This window comes from Rattus norvegicus, chromosome 10 (genome assembly GCF_036323735.1).
Source record: "Rattus norvegicus strain BN/NHsdMcwi chromosome 10, GRCr8, whole genome shotgun sequence".
In the NCBI taxonomy this organism is placed as follows: Eukaryota; Metazoa; Chordata; class Mammalia; order Rodentia; family Muridae; genus Rattus; species Rattus norvegicus.
The window spans coordinates 1,294,232-1,311,902 of record NC_086028.1 but is presented as its reverse complement, the minus strand read 5'-3'; the positions used below and the strand labels follow the sequence as shown (position 1 = coordinate 1,311,902).

At 44.9% G+C, this 17,671-nt stretch overlaps 1 protein-coding gene across 8 annotated transcripts in view; it reads right to left on the bottom strand.

The window, feature by feature from the left end:
- Myh11 (myosin heavy chain 11) overlaps positions 1 to 17,671 on the bottom strand; it is a 95,128-nt gene that overhangs the window by 33,779 nt on the left and 43,678 nt on the right. For all 8 annotated transcript variants that reach the window (XM_039085198.2, XM_017596998.3, XM_006245842.5 and 5 more), the window contains 10 exons: positions 16,535 to 16,630; positions 14,576 to 14,694; positions 13,770 to 13,922; positions 12,852 to 13,025; positions 10,950 to 11,123; positions 8,833 to 8,947; positions 5,703 to 5,896; positions 3,217 to 3,338; positions 3,056 to 3,125; positions 2,736 to 2,896 (listed from right to left, as the gene is read on the bottom strand). In XM_039085198.2, the coding sequence (XP_038941126.1) occupies positions 2,736 to 2,896; positions 3,056 to 3,125; positions 3,217 to 3,338; positions 5,703 to 5,896; positions 8,833 to 8,947; positions 10,950 to 11,123; positions 12,852 to 13,025; positions 13,770 to 13,922; positions 14,576 to 14,694; positions 16,535 to 16,630 (1,378 nt within the window). The remainder of the gene's footprint in view (positions 1 to 2,735; positions 2,897 to 3,055; positions 3,126 to 3,216; positions 3,339 to 5,702; positions 5,897 to 8,832; positions 8,948 to 10,949; positions 11,124 to 12,851; positions 13,026 to 13,769; positions 13,923 to 14,575; positions 14,695 to 16,534; positions 16,631 to 17,671) is intronic.

Here is a 17,671-nt window from a genome sequence, read left to right as displayed (position 1 = left end):
AACAAATAACCCTATTAAAAAATGGGGTTCAGAGCTAAACAAAGAATTCACAGCTGAGGAATGCCGAATGGCTGAGAAACACCTAAAGAAATGTTCAACATCTTTAGTCATAAGGGAAATGCAAATCAAAACAACCCTGAGATTTCACCTCACACCAGTGAGAATGGCTAAGATCAAAAACTCAGGTGACAGCAGATGCTGGCGAGGATGTGGAGAAAGAGGAACACTCCTCCATTGTTGGTGGGATTGCAGACTGGTACAACCATTCTGGAAATCAGTCTGGAGGTTCCTCAGAAAATTGGACATTGAACTGCCTGAGGATCCAGCTATACCTCTCTTGGGCATATACCCAAAAGATGCCTCAACATATAAAAGAGACACGTGCTCCACTATGTTCATCGCAGCCTTATTTATAATAGCCAGAAACTGGAAAGAACCCAGATGCCCTTCAACAGAGGAATGGATACAGAAAATGTGGTACATCTACACAATGGAATATTACTCAGCTATCAAAAACAACGAGTTTATGAAATTCGTAGGCAAATGGTTGGAACTGGAAAATATCATCCTGAGTGAGCTAACCCAATCACAGAAAGACATACATGGTATGCACTCATTGATAAGTGGCTATTAGCCCAAATGCTTGAATTACCCTAGATCCCTAGAACAAACGAAACTCAAGACGGATGATCAAAATGTGAATGCTTCACTCCTTCTTTAAATGAGGAAAAAGAATACCCTTGGCAGGGAAGGGAGAGGCAAAGATTAAAACAGAGACTGAAGGAACACCCATTCAGAGCCTGCCCCACATGTGGCCCATACATATACAGCCACCCAATTAGACAAGATGGATGAAGCAAAGAAGTGCAGACTGACAGGAGCCGGATGTAGATCGCTCCTGAGAGACACAGCCAGAATACAGCAAATACAGAGGCGAATGCCAGCAGCAAACCACTGAACTGAGAATAGGACCCCCGTTGAAGGAATCAGAGAAAGAACTGGAAGAGCTTGAAGGGGCTCGAGACCCCATATGTACAACAATGCCAAGCAACCAGAGCTTTCAGGGACTAAGCCACTACCTAAAGACTATACATGGACTGACCCTGGACTCTGACCTCATAGGTAGCAATGAATATCCTAGTAAGAGCACCAGTGGAAGGGGAAGCCCTGGGTCCTGCTAAGACTGAACCCCCAGTGAACTAGACTGTGGGGGGGAGGGCGGCAATGGGGGGAGGGTTGGGAGGGGAACACCCATAAGGAAGGGGAGGGGGGAGGGGGGTGTTTGCCCGGAAACCGGGAAAGGGAATAACACTTGAAATGTATATAAGAAATACTCAAGTTAATAAAATAAATAAATAAATAAAATTATAGAATAAGCTGGTGGTGGTGGTACAGACTTTAGTCCCAACACTCAGGAGGCAGAGGCAGAGGCAGAGGTAGAGGCAGAGGCAGAGGCAGAGGCAGAGGCAGAGGCAGAGGCAGAGGTAGAGGCAGGCTGATCTCTGTGGGTTCTAGGCCAGCCTGGTCTACAGAGTGAGTTCCAGGACAGCCAAGGCTACACAGAGAATCCCTGTCTTGAAAAACAAACAACAGTAACAACAAAAAAGGAAGGAAGAAAAGAAGGAAGAGAGAAAAGAGAAAAAAGAAAAGAAAGAACTACAGAATGATGATGTAATCCTATTACGCCACAGTAGCTGATATACTGGCTGTGGGTACATTTAAGAAAACCCATTATTATTAAGACAGCTAATTATTTTGAGAACTTTAATGATGACAACAGAGAACTTAATTATAACATTTAACAAATTAGGTCTGCTGTTGTACTAAGGGTGCCCCAATATCTGGCCTTAACCATATTGAGTCTCTCTGATAATCAGCTTGACCCAATCAGGGCTCTTTAGATGTGGGGTGGGCTGCTCTTGGTGCTAGCACACACTCCAGGTGCTAGCACCCTGAAGGATCTCTCTGGGGTGTCTTTCTTTGAGGAGCCTGAATCTTCACCTAGACACCAATCAGAACAGACAGAGCATTGAGCCTTCTGATGTCCTACTGTAGTAATCCTAGTTGGACATGGGGCTAGAGATACAGCCACAGAATCTTTCCTCTGAAACTCTAAGACTTCTGAAATGAAAACCAGCCACATTTCCTATACATTATTTCATTGACTCCCCTTTAACAATTTCTTGAGGTAGAAATGACTGCTCTCAGGAAAAATCTGAACATATTAGATGAGAAACTGAGAATAAGAGCCCAGGTCCACCTTCTCCTACTACTGGATGAGTTACCTCTCCAGCTTTAATATGAGGGGATGTGCCTAGTCTTATTGCATGCCATGTTTGGTTGATATGCCCGGGAGACCTGCCATTTTCTAAAGGGAAATGGAAGAAGAGTGAATGGAAGGAGGGCAGGTGGTGGGAAGGGATTGGGAAGAAAAGAGGAGGAGAAAAGTGCAGTAAAGATGCAATATATGAAAGAATAAACAAAAGCCCGTATCTAAAACTCTCAAGCCCATTGGCTGTTATTCTGTCCCTCTTACATCTCTAACCAGTATGTGCACTTCAGTCGGATGCTTCCTTTTCCTCTCAGGCAGAAGCTGCTAATTAAGGACACATCTTAAGAGAGATGGTTTCTTGGAATCAGGGAGTCTCAGTACAGGGCTGGAAATCTCCTTCTCTGGACTTATGTTTCTACTATGAATTTGCAGTAAGTTTTACGATATAGGAAACTGTATTTACTTTCTGGCCAGGTAGCCACGACACATTGCCTGGAAAGCCATGATGACATCAGTAATCTTCAGGTCTCGTTCTTCCTCTAGGTGGGCCAGGACTCCCGTACGAAAGAAGATTTTGCTCTGCCCAATCCTGTACAGATTGGGGTCAAGTTCAAGGGCTTTGATCTGAGGAGAGAGGAAGAAGAGTTGCCATTTCCAACTGGGCCATTTACTCAGTGGTGACATGTATTTAAGAGTCATCCCACCCAGATCAGCAACTGACACTATGATCTACAGCAGGGAGGTCACAGTTGGATCTTTGGGAGGGCTCAGGCTTAAGCTCACCATGAGAATGCAGGCTTGCTTTCCGTCCATGAAGCCTTTGGGGATGGCGTTCGCTGCCAGGATCTCGTAGCTTAAAACACAGGGCAGAAGTCACCCAACATATCTCCATCATTTGTGCTCTCTCCAAGGCTAGCTCCACTGTCCCACCCCAGCAGGCTCACCGTTGCCGGAACTCTTGGAAGACAATCCTGTTGGGGAAGCCCTGACGGCAGATGCGGATGCCTTCCAACACACCATTGCACCGCAGCTGCTCCAGAACTAGAAATGCATCCAGCTTGCCAGACTGTGGGAAGAGGCCAGTGATCAATGGAGGAGCCCTGCCAGAAAGCATACCTGGCAGTCTGTAGGGTCTTAACAGGGTTTAGCTGAGGGACAGTGTGCATTATTACCAGTGTGGGTTTTCACAATTTGGCACTATTTTTCTTATAATCTCCATTGTGTTTGGTGGTGCCAATATCCCTGGCTAAAAGCTGAAGCTGTTATTCCCTCACTACCCTCTCCCTTACTTCTGGGCCATCACCACCCTTAGCTCTTGCCTCCCATGTCTTCCCCAGTAAGTTTCTTTAAAAAAAACAAACAAAAATATAAACAAAAACAGATGTGGTGTACATATGTATACATTCATGTTTTTGCATGTCTACAAGAGCACACATGTTCAAACGTGTATGTGTACATGATGTGTGTGATGCATGTACATATGTAAAATGTGCTTGTGGATGTGATGTGGATGTGCATTGTGTGATGTCTGTATGTTCATATGTTTTTGTACACATTTGGATGCACAAAATTGGTGTCAGACATAATTCTCAATCACTCTTCTAGCTTATTCATTAACTCATTCATTCACTCACTCAAATTCAAAGGTCTCCAGTACCATTAGTTTCTTGGCTGGAATTCTGGGGATTCCCTGTCTCTGTCTTTTGAGATTAAAGTTACAAGTGGGCTACCATACCCACCTAGTATTTATGTGGGCTTCCGGGGTTCCAAGTCCCACTTGTGTGGCAAGAACTTTAAATGATTAAGGCATCTCCCCAGCCTACTTTTTTAGGCCATTGTCTGTCTCCTCTGCCCAGACAAGTGCACCTTCTAACTTGATCATTTCCCCTCAGCCCTGACTGCCTCCTCTAACTCATTTGGTCGAAAAGATAATTTTGCTCATGACCTACTGCTTAAACTCCTTCAAGTAGTTTCCTACAGACAGGATGCCAATCTCCAGCTATCATAAAAGGAACTCCATAAGCTATTATAGTCCCATCCCTATTTAATACCTTTTTGTATTCATATGAAACAAAGTATCTGAGAGGATACCTCCATCCATCAAGTGCCTGCCTTGTAAGCATGAGACCCAGAAGAGTTCAATTCATGCAGCCCATGGAAGAAGCTGGGCATAGCCTGGGCCTATAATTCTAGAGCTGTAAGAAGGGAGGCAGAGACAGGAGAATTGCAGAAGCTCATAGACCAGCTCAACAGCTCTGCATGGTAAAGCTCCAGGCCAGTAAGAAAGCTGGCCCACACAGAGTGGAAGGCACCTCAGGAGTGATACCAGGGCTTGTGTTCCAACCTCTATAGTACACTGTGTATGTATACCCCACATCCACACATACATGTACACACACAAACACAAACAAAAGCAATACAAAATTACCTAGCTATAGTTTTCTTGCCTAGACTTAATTTCTCACCTCTATGCATTTTCTTATCGAGATCTTGGCTTAAAACTCATACCCCACTATGCAGTTCACCAGGTTGATGATACCCATGCCTTTTTAAATGACATTTATTTATTTATGTTGTATATGGGGTAAGTATGGGCACAGCTATGCCATAGTACATATGTGAAGGTCAGAGGACATCCTGCTGCAGTCAGTTTTTCCTTCTATTATGTGGGTCTCAGGGATGGAACTCAGGTTTAGCCTTGGCAGCAAGAGCCTTTACCCATTGAGCTATCTCTCCAGACCATCTACCCATTCTTAAAGTTCTTGAGGCAGAGATAGCTAGCCCAGATTTTTTGCTATTTTCCAAATTTACCATCGTGTTTCTAGCCTATGTGTCAAGGTCCCTGTGATCTCTCATAACCTCAGCATCAATGACATTTTTGGGCCCACTAATTCTCTGTTGTGGGAACATACTGAGCTGTCCCTCAACTTTCCTGGTCTCTCTCTACTAGATGTTGTAGCAATCCTCTTCCCATTGTGACAAGCAAATGTGTTTCCAGTGATTTCTTCAACACTGTGTGGCAGCTTGGCATGCATTTACTGGAAGAGTGGAAGGATTGGTGGCCTCACACCTCATGCTTCTAACTGGCTGAACATTCTCTGGAAAGATTCCCCTCATTCTTCCCTCCCTCTCTCTTTTGTTCTCTCCCTCCCTCCTTTGTCCTCTCCCTCCCTCTATCCCTTCTTTCCTTCCTTGCTGTCCTTTGCTTTCAGGCATGAGGAATAGGCCCAAATCCAGATAACTTTCCAGGTGCAGGACTTCCTTGAGGACACTCAGGGCAGGAACCAAGGTCAGACCTCTCTTTCTGCCTGTCTACCTCATTGGTGTACCTTGCTGTCTCCCCGGTTCCTCTCTATAGATCCCCCCCCCCATGCCACACCATGCCAGCACTATCCCATAGGCAGGAGGCCCAGGTTAGGACATGCCTCACCCTCTTTTCATGGTTGGGGATGATGCAGCGCACAAAGTTAGGCGTGGTGTTGCGCAGTGTGGTCATCAGCTTCCCCAGCTGCTCTTTGTAGAGCTGGCCCACGGTGCGGAACATGCCCTTTTTGGTCTTGGAGGCACTGGGCAGTGAGCTCTCAGTCATCTTGGCCATCTGGTCCAACCCCACAATGCGGTCCACTGTGGGGTACATGAAGGGTGACATCAGCTTCTAGGATCTGCCACAAGCCAGAGGACTGAGCTGTGAAGATGGTGATCAAGGCGGGCATTTTGTATGGGTGATACTGTATGGGAAATGACAGATCCCATCTGGAGTACCATCCCCTATCTTTCCCTCTGGTGGTCAGTGTTTCTACTGCTAGCAGAGTCAGAGCTGGGAAAATAGCCTCTAAGTAGTATTAGGCATCCTTGAGGGCACCTGAGTGGCAGGATAAGCCAATGTCCTCTGTTCCTGTCACAGAAAACAAAGGAGTCAGTATCATTCTTGGTATTAAGTCACTGGTAGCCTGGCACCATGGTCTGAGTTCAGTTTCTCTCTCTCTCTCTCTCTCTCTCTCTCTCTCTCTCTCTCTCTCTCTCAGATTTATTTATTATATATAAGTGCATTGTAGCTATTTTTTTCTTTTCTTTTTTTTTTCTTTTTTCTTTTTTTCAGAGCTGGAGACTGAACTCAGGGCCTTGCGCTTGCAAGGCAAGCGCTCTACCACTGAGCCAAATCCCCAACCCTGCATTGTAGCTATTATCAGACACACCAGAAGAGGGGCATCAGATCTCACTACAGATGGTTGTGAGTCACCATGTGGTTGCTGAGATTTGAACTCAGGACCTCTAGAAGAGTAGCCAGTGCTCTTAACCACCAAGCTATCTCTCCGTTCCAGTTTCCCTTTCTTAATGGTAGTGATAGCAGTATCTAACTGCTAAGGATGCAATGTGGACACAAGGCAGAGAGCTCTCAGCTCCACAGTAGCCTTCAATTCTTCCTTTATCCCCAGAGATTTCCTGAGAACTGACTGTGTCTGGGCCCCAAGCACTTACCAAAGACCCTGGCCATTTCTCCCCAGAGGTTACTGATCTATAACAGGAGGCAGACAATGAAGTGTACTATATCAGGTGGTGAGCTCTGGTTAGAAAAATCAAGGATAAAGGGAGGAGGAGAAGAAAGGAGCAAAAAAGAAGAGAGAAAGGATGGGACAAGAGGAGAAGGAAGAGTGACAGGGAAAAGAGGAATGTCCGTCTGAAAAGGTGATCTCTGAGAAGTTACAGAAAAGTGGGAGGTATGGTGGCCTACCATCTGTCTGTGCAGACACAGTTATCCAATGAAAGGGCATTCTAGTTAGAAGATACAGCAAGTGCTCTGAGGAGGAACTGGGCACACTGGTAAGTGCTCGATAGAGCAGGCATTAGTGGGTAATCTCAGCACAGGGGAGCTTCTGCTTTGGGCAGGTGGCCTGACACATAGCCATAGTCTTTCCATGCCTTCTCGAGGATGGAATGAGAATCTTCAAGAGTCCAGCAGGTGCTACCATCACGCCCAGTTGACACTGCACTAGCTGGGACCCAGCTCTAGCCTCAGCCTGTGATTTAATACGGGGGCCCTGGTGCAAGGCTGAGAACCACTAGTAAGAGCAATTTCATGCAATTCCTAGGGCAAGTGAGATGTGATATTGACCCAGTTTACAAATAAGGATGTCTGGGTGGCGGGCTGTGAAAGGTATCCTGGTTCCTAGTTGAGATAAGGTTGAAGCCTGGTGACTCTGAAAGGGACAGTAGGCGTTTCCCTAAACTACTAGGAGGCCAGGCACATAGCTACAGCCCCACCCCAAGAGGCCCCTGTAGAGAGGCTTGTGATCATCAGTTAGTAGAATCAGGACCATGCCCTCCTACGTGTAGATGAAGTGTTCCCAAGATCTCAGGCCAAGCCAATAGGAAGTACCTGCTGTCAGACCCTGACCCACCCCAAAAGTGTATATAAGAATCCTATCCAGAAGGATTAAAGGTATATGAGAACTACTCCGTAGTCTGAGAGCTCTGTCATAAGAACTATAACACTGCCACTTGGGAAAGAGATCTGCTCTCCTGAAATCACTGCTAGACGCTCCCCTGCACCCCTCATTCGCTTGCCAGCCAGCCCCCTGCTTAGGGCAACTGAAGTGGCTGTGGCAGCAGCAGAGTTAGTGGAAGTGGTTGCCCTTCCCTGTTCAAGTTCTCTCCCTTTTGTCTGAATCCTCATACCTGGCTGGGCCAGAGATCTCCATGGAAAGACTTCAGTATGAAGGTCAAAAGACATCCAAGCTCAACAAAGTTAGTCAACATGTCCAAGGTCATACTGATACATGGCAGATACAAAAAGAGTCTGTGATGTGCATCCTTTTGATTTCAGAAGGGGACTGGACTGCTCTATCATGCCCAGTTACACCACTTCCTTAACTGTGAACCAGAACCTTCTCCATGAATCCAGGAATGGGATGGGGAAACTTAGTGTCCCTTCTTTAAGAAGAGGCTATAAACTGAATTTTCCAGAAAAGGGGCAGATCTATTTTAAAGATTCTACAAGGCTGACAGATTAGTTAACAATGGAGATTTGGAATGTTGCAGATTCAGAGCCAAATCATCTTGGGCTATCTTTAGCTCCTAATGACCATTTATTGTCTGCATCCATGCCTGACCTAATATTAATCTGACTATCATATGAAACCTTTGGGGCTGTATTAACAGACTACCAACTTCCATTGGCCCCAAAGCTAAGGATATTATTAGGTCCCCACCAGAGACTTTAAAAGATTGCCTTGATTTACGACTTCCTTTTGTTCTAGGACATTAAAGTCTCATAAAACCGTTTTCACATTGAGACACGCCATTTGGGATATCCTGAACCTGACTTCTCCATCCACAGTCACTCCCACTCAGCTAAGGATAAGCTCGTACTTTCTATAAAGAGAGAATTGTGTTTGTATGAACAAACCTGTCTTGATGGGATAGCATGGGCATGTGACAGCCTGGTCCTTTCCCTGTTCCCACTTGAGGCCTTCCACTCTGGGGCAGATATATAAGCAGGAAGTAGGTCTGAGGTATTCAGCCTTCTGGCATAAAGCTGTGTCAGGGCAAGAGGCGCTTACCATCCTTCCACAGGTCGGCCACAAACTTGTCCGAGGAGGCATTGAGGAGTGAGGTCACATTATCATTTAGCGGGTCCATGTTCTTGGTCAGCCACGCACTTGCATTATAGTCCACCTGCCAAAAGCCACCCTGCCATTGAGGCTCCCTGGATCAGAACCCACTGCAAAGCCCAAATCCTCCCATATTGCTCTCACACCTGTAGATATCAGATGAGAAATGACATTTTTGAGGCTGCCACCAATATTAAGGAAGAAACCAGTAGATCAGAATCTTCAGGGGTCCTATAGAGATGCCATACTGGACATCTACCAAAGGTAAGTTAGTGCCAGAAAAACCTCTGCTTGTTCCACAGCCTCCGAGATGATCCACCTTCTGCCAGAGTCTCACACTTAGCCCCAGAAATGACCAAGGAAGCTAATGGTGACAAAAGCCATTCTAGATACCCCATGTTCCCCCTATTCATTCTTAAATGGAGCACAGGGCTTCCCCCACTGTCTGATGAATATGATTCTTAAAGCTAAGGCTTTACTGCACTGTAGTTCATTATAGTACCAGGGATTGGCCCTGGGATATCAAGCAGGTCTATGCTCTAGTTTGTTTTCTGTTGCTATTGCTAAACACCTTCTAAGGAAGGGAAGGCCTGTGTGGCTCAGGATTCCAAGCTGTGGCCCATCTTCAAGAACAGTCAGGGCAGGGACTCAAAGCATCATATCCAGAGAAGGGCCCTGAAAAGCAAAGTGCCCATGCCACCTGCTCTGCTTCTAGCTTTCTCCTGTCATGTATGAGGTGGTACCACCCACATTCAGGGTAGTCTCTGCCCATTCATTAATAATCAACATAATTATTTCCATCCCAACAGGCCCATGGACCAACCTGACCTAGGTAATTTCTCGGTTGAGACTCTCTTCCAGATGTTTCAAGATTTGAGACTAACCTTCATAGTAGGCAAGTGTTCTGCACTGAGCTATATCCTTAGCCTGTTAGCTTGGAGGTTTTGATACATGGATATATATGGAAATGGACACTGGAGGGTTTTGAAATTCCTGAATTGCTCAATGCCAATCTTTAATGACCATGACTATAACTCAGAGTGAACTGACAGCATGGATCTCGTGGGTTATGATGGAATGATGATGGAATGTGTGTTGTTATGGTGGTGGCAAAGCCTGATTTTTGAAAAGACTGGACAAAAAAAAAACATGTAGGAGCCTGGGAAAAGTAGGATATGGTTAAAAGAACATAAGCTCCATCAAGCATAGTGTAAAGTAGGAGACAAAAACTTTTTGGCAAAGAGACCAGAGTGTAAATATTTTCAGTTTGGTAGGCTATACAGTCTCTGTCTTGGTTGCTCAACTCTGCTCTTCTAACACCAAAGAAACCATAGATCTTAAGGAAATAAATTGGCCTGACTATGTTCCAATAGAGCTACATCGGTAGAAATAAGAAGAGGGCCAGATGTGGTCCTTGGCCTGCATTCTACCAACCCTTAGTTTGGATGAAGCACTGACTGTTACCATAATGCATTGCGGATACTAGAAGGATGAATAAAATACTTCTGCAAGCCACAACAAGCTGTGGCTTTTTTTTATTTTAATTTTTTTTATTTTATAAGTGTGGATGTTTTGCCTGCATGTGTCTGTGTGCCATGGTTGTGCAGTGCCAGGAGAGGTGAGCTGTGGCATTTCTATGCTATTCAGGACATACTAATATCTAAGATGATGGTGGTGGTGGTGATGATGATGATGATGATCACAACAATGATGATGTCAGCACAGTTCCCCCCAGATGAAGCACAGTGGTAATGTCAGAGGCTCCTGTGAATCTGTAGAAGACTCATTAGTGCCCTTACTCCAGGGGCCTTGCCTTTGTTGGGTTTGCCATGAAGCAAGAAGTATTTGGAGTCTTCCCAGGGAAGAACAGTCTGGACAGCACAGCTGACTTATGTCAGAGATGGTCATTTCCACTCCTGACAGTCACTTAGACAAATCATACAGAGCCCCTGAGAACTACCTTGCCAAGTGTTTGGAGGACACAGCCACTGTCAAAGTTCTCTTGCTGTGAACACCCTCCCAGGTACCTTTGAGACAGAGAACCACCCAAGTCCCCTGACCGATACCTTCCCAGCATAGTGGATGATGGAGAACTCTGTTTTGTCCTTTAGCTGCTTGGGCTTCTGAAATTTGGGGTGATTGCCCTGCTCTGAGCACAGCTTCTCCACAAAAGACTTGTCCGTAGCTTTGGGGAACCAGCATTCTTCATCCAGCAGGGCCAGCACACCAGGAGGGTTGTTCTGGGCATATAGGAAGGCAGAGTCACCACCAGGCAGGAGGACCCCAGGCTCATCAGGAAGGGTCAACCATACATATTCCACACATATTGTCAGGTGTGGTGGCATAGGACTGAAGCCTTGACATGTGAGAGGCAGAAGCAAGGAGAATCAGTTCAATGCTAATTCAGCTACAAACAAGTTCAAGGCCAGGCTGAGTTACGTTGAAGGTTACTCACAGGAGTCCTGCTGGCACTGCTACTGCATTTTGCTTATATCTAAGGTAAATCCATACCCTCTTTCTTCCACATCAAATCTATTAAACCATTACACTCCTGTCAATAGACAGCTTGAGGGATTGGAAGCAAGAACCAAAAGGACACAGTGCTTGCTGATACCCATACTGGGAAATACGCAAAGATTGCATTCTTCTCTCCCAGCTCGAGGGAAAAATGGAACTCAGGGCCTAGAGCCAGCTAGGCAAGCCCTCTACCGTGGATCCTGTTTTATTAGGTTTATTTTGTATCTCAGGTTCCCATATACACTTTGAGACACTATATCCCAGACTGCCAGAACTCACTATCCAGTTAACACTAGTCTCAAACCTGCAGCAATCCTCCTGTCTCAGCCTACCAAGTGCTGGGATTATAGGTGTGAACCACCATACCCAGTTAAGATTATACAAGAATTTCAAATGAATCTATCACTTTGCTTCCTTATAAATTTACCCAGGATCCATTTCAGCAAAGCCTTTCTGTGTTTGAGAGGATCTAAATTTAGGTGAGCTATGTATCATTCACCCTGGGGAAACTATCTCCATTTTGAGGACTCCACCACATAAAACCGTTTTTTTTTTTTTTTTGATTGTCTTCCATAGTGTCTTGCCAGGAGTGTCATTTGGTTTCGCCACCAGCCCTTCCAGGGGGTGAGGGTCCATGCCCATCTTGTTCATAGTTACAGCCCCAACCCTAGAAGAGAAGGCCCAGCACATGGTGACTATTAGTCTACTGTGGCTCTAGAAGTTTAGGATATATCAGTGGACAAAGCATAGACTCTTTGGGAATGAATAAATAGAGGAGAGGAAGAGAAAGAAAGGGGAAATTACATCATGGTGATGTACACCCTAATCCTAGCACAGAAAGGCCAAGGCAGAAGGATTGTCATAGTCATGTGTCAACCAGGTGAGGCAGTATATACCTGCAATCCTAGCACTTGGGAGTTGGAGGCAGGAAGATCAAAGTCATCCTCAACTACATAGTAAGTTTGAGGCCAACCTGGTCTACAATAGACTCTATCTCAAAAAAATTTATATAGACGAATAAAACTATCTTTAAACTTTAAATGAAAGAGCACTTGCCTAGTGTAGGCAAGGTCCTGGGTTGAAAGCCTAGAATTGTTAAAATAATTATTTCACTCAGGAACAGTATGACTAACTTGTGGGGCTAAGGCAGGAGGACTCTTAAGTTAGAGGCTAGCCTCTGTCTATATACTGAGTTCCAGGTGAGTTAGCTCAAAAAGGGTGGTGTAAAAATAAAACAAAACAAACAAAGATGAAAACAAAACAAAGAAAAAACAAAACAAAGAAAAAAATGTTGATTGTAACTTGGATTAACAGAAAGCATGGCCTACTTCCCAAGGAGTTCATTTACAGCCTTGCAAGACTTGCCCAGAAACACTGTCCACATGGAAAGCATTTTCTGTCTAGGTGTGTACAAATGGGCCATGCACGCACAGTGCCAGCCAGCCCCTCACCGGCCGCTCAATCAGTTCAATACAAGGCTGTAGGTCCAGGCCAAAGTCGATGAAGTTCCACTCGATGCCCTCTCGTTGGTACTCTTCCTGCTCCAGGATGAACATGGTGTGATTGAACAGCTGCTGCAACTTCTCATTGGTGTAGTTGATGCACAGCTGCTCGAAGGAGTTTACCTGTGCATGTGCATGGAAAGGGAAGGCAGCTGAGCTGGTTGAGCTCATAAGGCAGGGAGTTCAGCTGCAAGAAGCCTCGACTAAGATAGTATAAAGTCCAGTATGGCTGGGAAAAGTGGCCCATTCCCATACCACAGGGTACTCACCTTTTTCACCTTCACATGGTCTATGAACCATGTAAGGCATGTTCTCATTATTCCATAGACAGGGTAACTTAGGCTCAAAAACTAGGGAGATTCCTACAGAGGACCTCTTTGATACATCGCTCAGACTCTTGCTCTGAGAAATTCCCTCCAACTCATGGGAGTGGGACCCAGGCACTCTGTGTACACTATATGAAATACAGTAAAGAACCTGAGCACGGTGCTTAGCTTGGAGGTAGCCCATAGTGAGCAGGAACCAATGTGACTTCTACTTCAAGATTTGGATTGAAGCTCTTGGAACTGGATGTTCCTTTTTGTAAGATTACTAAATGGAAATGTGGAGCCCTGGCCTTTCAACCCCATGAAGTGAGAGGTGTTGGAGATGGAACCAGTGAGGTGGAAAACAGAGTAATCCTGCCTATTGCATCCAATTTTGCTGACCAGTCAACTTACACAATCCAAATAGTGGATTTATGTCTCTTACACACGCAAGTGTAGCCTTAACCAAAAGCTTCCTAGCTATAGTGTTTATTTGTGTGCCTTTCTACAAAGTAGCAGTATCTCAAAGCCCTATCCCAGATGACCAAGACCACAGATATACCTCAAAGATTTCAAACCCAGCAATATCCAGAATGCCCAGGAAGGAGGCCCCCTGACGATGGGTCTTATCCAAGGCTTTGTTCACACGGCTGAGAATCCATCGGAAAAGGCGCTCATAGGTGGCCTTGGCTAAGGCCTCAATGGCAAAGTCAGCCTGCAGGGGCAATGAAGGAAACATGGGTATTGGCAGCAGGAAAGTAGCAGGAAGAGTGGTCAGATTTAAGGAGTGACTAGACAGATAATTAAATGCCACCCAAGAGAACCCTGTGGAGCTTGTTCCATTCAAGGATCAATTAGAGGCTGTTAGCCCTGCCTCTTGAAAATATACAGTCATTTATTTCCACAGGTCAGGTTCTCTAAGGTCAGTGATGTGTGAGGACTCTGCTTTTGGTTAGCAGTGTCCTAAAAAGTTAGCATAGGACTGCAGATATTTTAGTATTAGATAGATGGAAGATATACAGGTGAATGGGTAGATGGATAAGTAGAGGGATATGTGGCTGGGTAGAAGAATGGTAGATGGATGGCTAATAGATGAGTAGGTTGGTAGAGGGGTAGCTAATTGGTAAATAGATGTCTGGGTGGATGACAGATGGTAGATAGTGAATGGATAGTTGTTAGTCAGATTATTGTTTGGATGGACAGGTAGATGAAGAGTGATTGGGTAGATGGTGAATGGGAGAGTTGGTAGCTAGGTGGGTGGATAGATGGACATGTGGGCAGATGGATGACTGGGTAGATGTCATGTATTATAGGTTGGATGATAAATGGATAGAAGGCTTACAGCATTAACAGCCACAGCATCATTACCTGTTCTTTGGTCTGAGCTTTCTGCACCACATCCCGTCCAACTTTTATACGTGGGGTCAGGATGGCTCTGGTGAAATCTGTCACATTAATCCCCACAAGGTGGCAAACTTTCTGAGCAGCTGCATAAGTGTGAGAAAAGAAGTGTTTTAGCTATGCCACCAAAGAGAAGAGGTGCCCCTGTGACCAAGTGATGTCATCTCTACTGTTCAATTTCCTTTAAAAACAAAGAAATGTTCATGCACCTGTGTGGTGGTGCACACCTGTCATGCCCACCCTTGGGAGATGGAGGCAGGAGCATCATAAGTACAAGGTCACCTCTGCCCACACAGAGAGTTTGAGCCCTGCATGGGCTATGTGAGATCCTGCCTCAAAAAACAACAGGGAAAGAAACAGAAACAACTTTGAACAAAAGAAGAACATGGGAAACAAAAATTATTCATATGTCTATTCTAGTCATAAACGTGGTTCATTATATTACTGTACATATTTCTGCATTTAAAAACTTATTTTCAAAAACACACAGAACCACAGCCCCAGCTGCTTTCTACACACAAAGATTTGTCTATCACACAGGGAAATGGGGGTGCAGATAATACTAAAGTTTAGGGTTCCTCCGTTGCTTCACAAGCTATCCGTTAATGTATTTGAGTTCTTGTGGCAAATTGGATCCTATTCACTTACCACATTTGGGGATGGTGGGTTATTACACAATATATGTCCAATAGGGTAGTCTCTGTGACGCTGTAAAGCGATATAATATATGGTCTGTGGTGACTCCAAAAGTAGAAACCTGATATTTAGCTACTTCTAAGAATAATGAGAGCCAGGCAATCCTCTCAGAAACAGAAATTTTTAGTATTTTCAAGAAAGATGCCAGAATCAGTGGTGGAAAATCCAGAGAGGAACCAGGGTTCTGAGTTCAACAAGAATTTCAGAGAAATAACACTTTATAGTAGGATCTCTTTTTAAAGGTTTTAGTTTTATTTGTGCATATGTGTGTGTGTGTGTGTGTGTGTGTGTGTGTGTGTGTGTGTGTGTGTAGGCACATGTGCATGTGGGTACTAAAAAGAGTGGTGGATATCTGGAGAGATGAAGTTAACAGGAAGGTGTGAAATTCCTGACTGATGTGCTGAGAATCACACTTGGGTCTTTTAGAAAAGAAATAAGTGCTCTAACCTCTGAGCCGCCTGTCCTGCCCCATGGGAACATTCTTGTGGTGGCTTGTTATGAGATCTGGATTCAGTTGGACCACCTGTGCTTTATCTGAGTCCTTCATTTGCAAGGAGCTTGAGTCTGACTGCTTACAAGACTGTACCATAAGAAGAGCAGAGCTGGCTTTCTTTCTGCTGTGTCTTAAGGCCTGGCAGAGTGCAACTACTCTTAAAAATGCTTATTCAATACACAAACCATTGGAGGGTTCAGAAGAGGTGACCCAGGAGGGCCCATTGGGCTGGAAACACTGAGCTTCTGACTTTGTGCTATAGGATCTGCAGCCATGAAACATTCAAAGGAAGAGGCAGAGATAGAAGAAAGCCCCCATAGTCATGGGGCATTGGCCCAAGATCTGAGTGAATGTCTGGAACTGAGATGGTGCCAGCTCTGTGCATGTTGATGCTTCCCTTTATAGAGACCTCTGATAAAGTTTAGGTAGCATAAGGAGCTAACAAGAGCAATTAGGAATAAGTCAGGCAGCCATCATGAAGCATACCTGCCATCTTGGTACTTGGAGGCTGAGACTTACAGTACAATAAATGACATTATAACAGTGTATTATAATAAAAGTCACACGAAGGTGGCTTTCCTCTGTCAAACTCTTTCTTTGTGTTGTCTTGTACTTTTAGATCACAACTGATTGCCATGTGTAGCCATAGATAAGGGGGATGTCTATATCATCAGTGCCTAAATGTGACCTGACTCCCTATTTCAAAAGCTATCACCAATGGGAAAAGTGACGAGTACCTGTGTTATCAGGCATGGATGCCTGGTCTGTGTTTCGCTCCTTCTTGAAGACAATGTTTCCAAGCTGAAGGACGGATGATACTACCTTCAAGATGGCTGAAGTAGGGAGAGAAGAGTGGATTAGTCGGTAACAGCCCAAAGCATTTTGAAAACCATCAATCTAACCATCACTGGACACCCAGACTCAACCAGTATCATCCTTCTGTAGACCAAGTTCTGAGTTCTTGTGTCTGAACAAGATTGTCTGACTCCCTGACTTGCAGAAGATGCTTAGATGTGGGAGCTGAGTGTTGCCAGGAAGTTGCTGAAAAAAACTTGGGATTTCTTTATGCAGTAAGGACTTGTAAAGCTCCAGCCATGAACCAAATGTAGCTCACTGACTGTTGTAGATGGGAAAATGAATGGATGGAGGACGGATGTATAGAGGATTCATAGAGTGGCAGAGGATGGATACCTCAGTGGAGATGGAAAGATGAAAGAATGGATAGATTAAAGATAAATGGATAGAGTAAATGGGTAGACAGATGGAGATTGGTGGGTAAAAAGTGCCTGGGGGAGTGGCCAATAGACCTAATTGAACTGTGGAATCAGTCACCAAGAAGTTATCATGTCCCAGTAACAAAGCCTAGAAACTCCATCTTTCTTTGGTCCCCAGGCCAAAACATAGGTTTTAGCTTCTTCACAGCAGATGACCTCACACCACAAGGCCCAGACATAGTCAAGAGGAGGAAGATCCAGTTGCTAACTGCCAACCTACCTCTATCCCCCACTCCTCTTCACTGTGAAGCTGTTACAAACAGGGCACTGCTAAGGGTGTTCTCTTTTATACTAACACCAACAAAAGGAACCTTGTGAAGTAGGAAGTGCTGGCCTCTAGGTCCTCAAAAGTACAAGTCTAAGCTAAGTATTTCCAAAGTGCCTGCTGAGCGAGGATGAGCCATCTAACTCCAGCTCAGCCTTGCTGAGTTCTGAAGAAATTTTTGGGCAGAAGGATGTTTAGTAGCACCCCCACCACTTACCAGTAGATGGCAGAAGTGCCCACCTCTAGAGCTGGAAATACTGGTTAAGGTTTATCTTTTGAACATTGATTGTTGGCACATTTTCCTACTTTCAGACAGATCCCACTGCTTAGCTCAA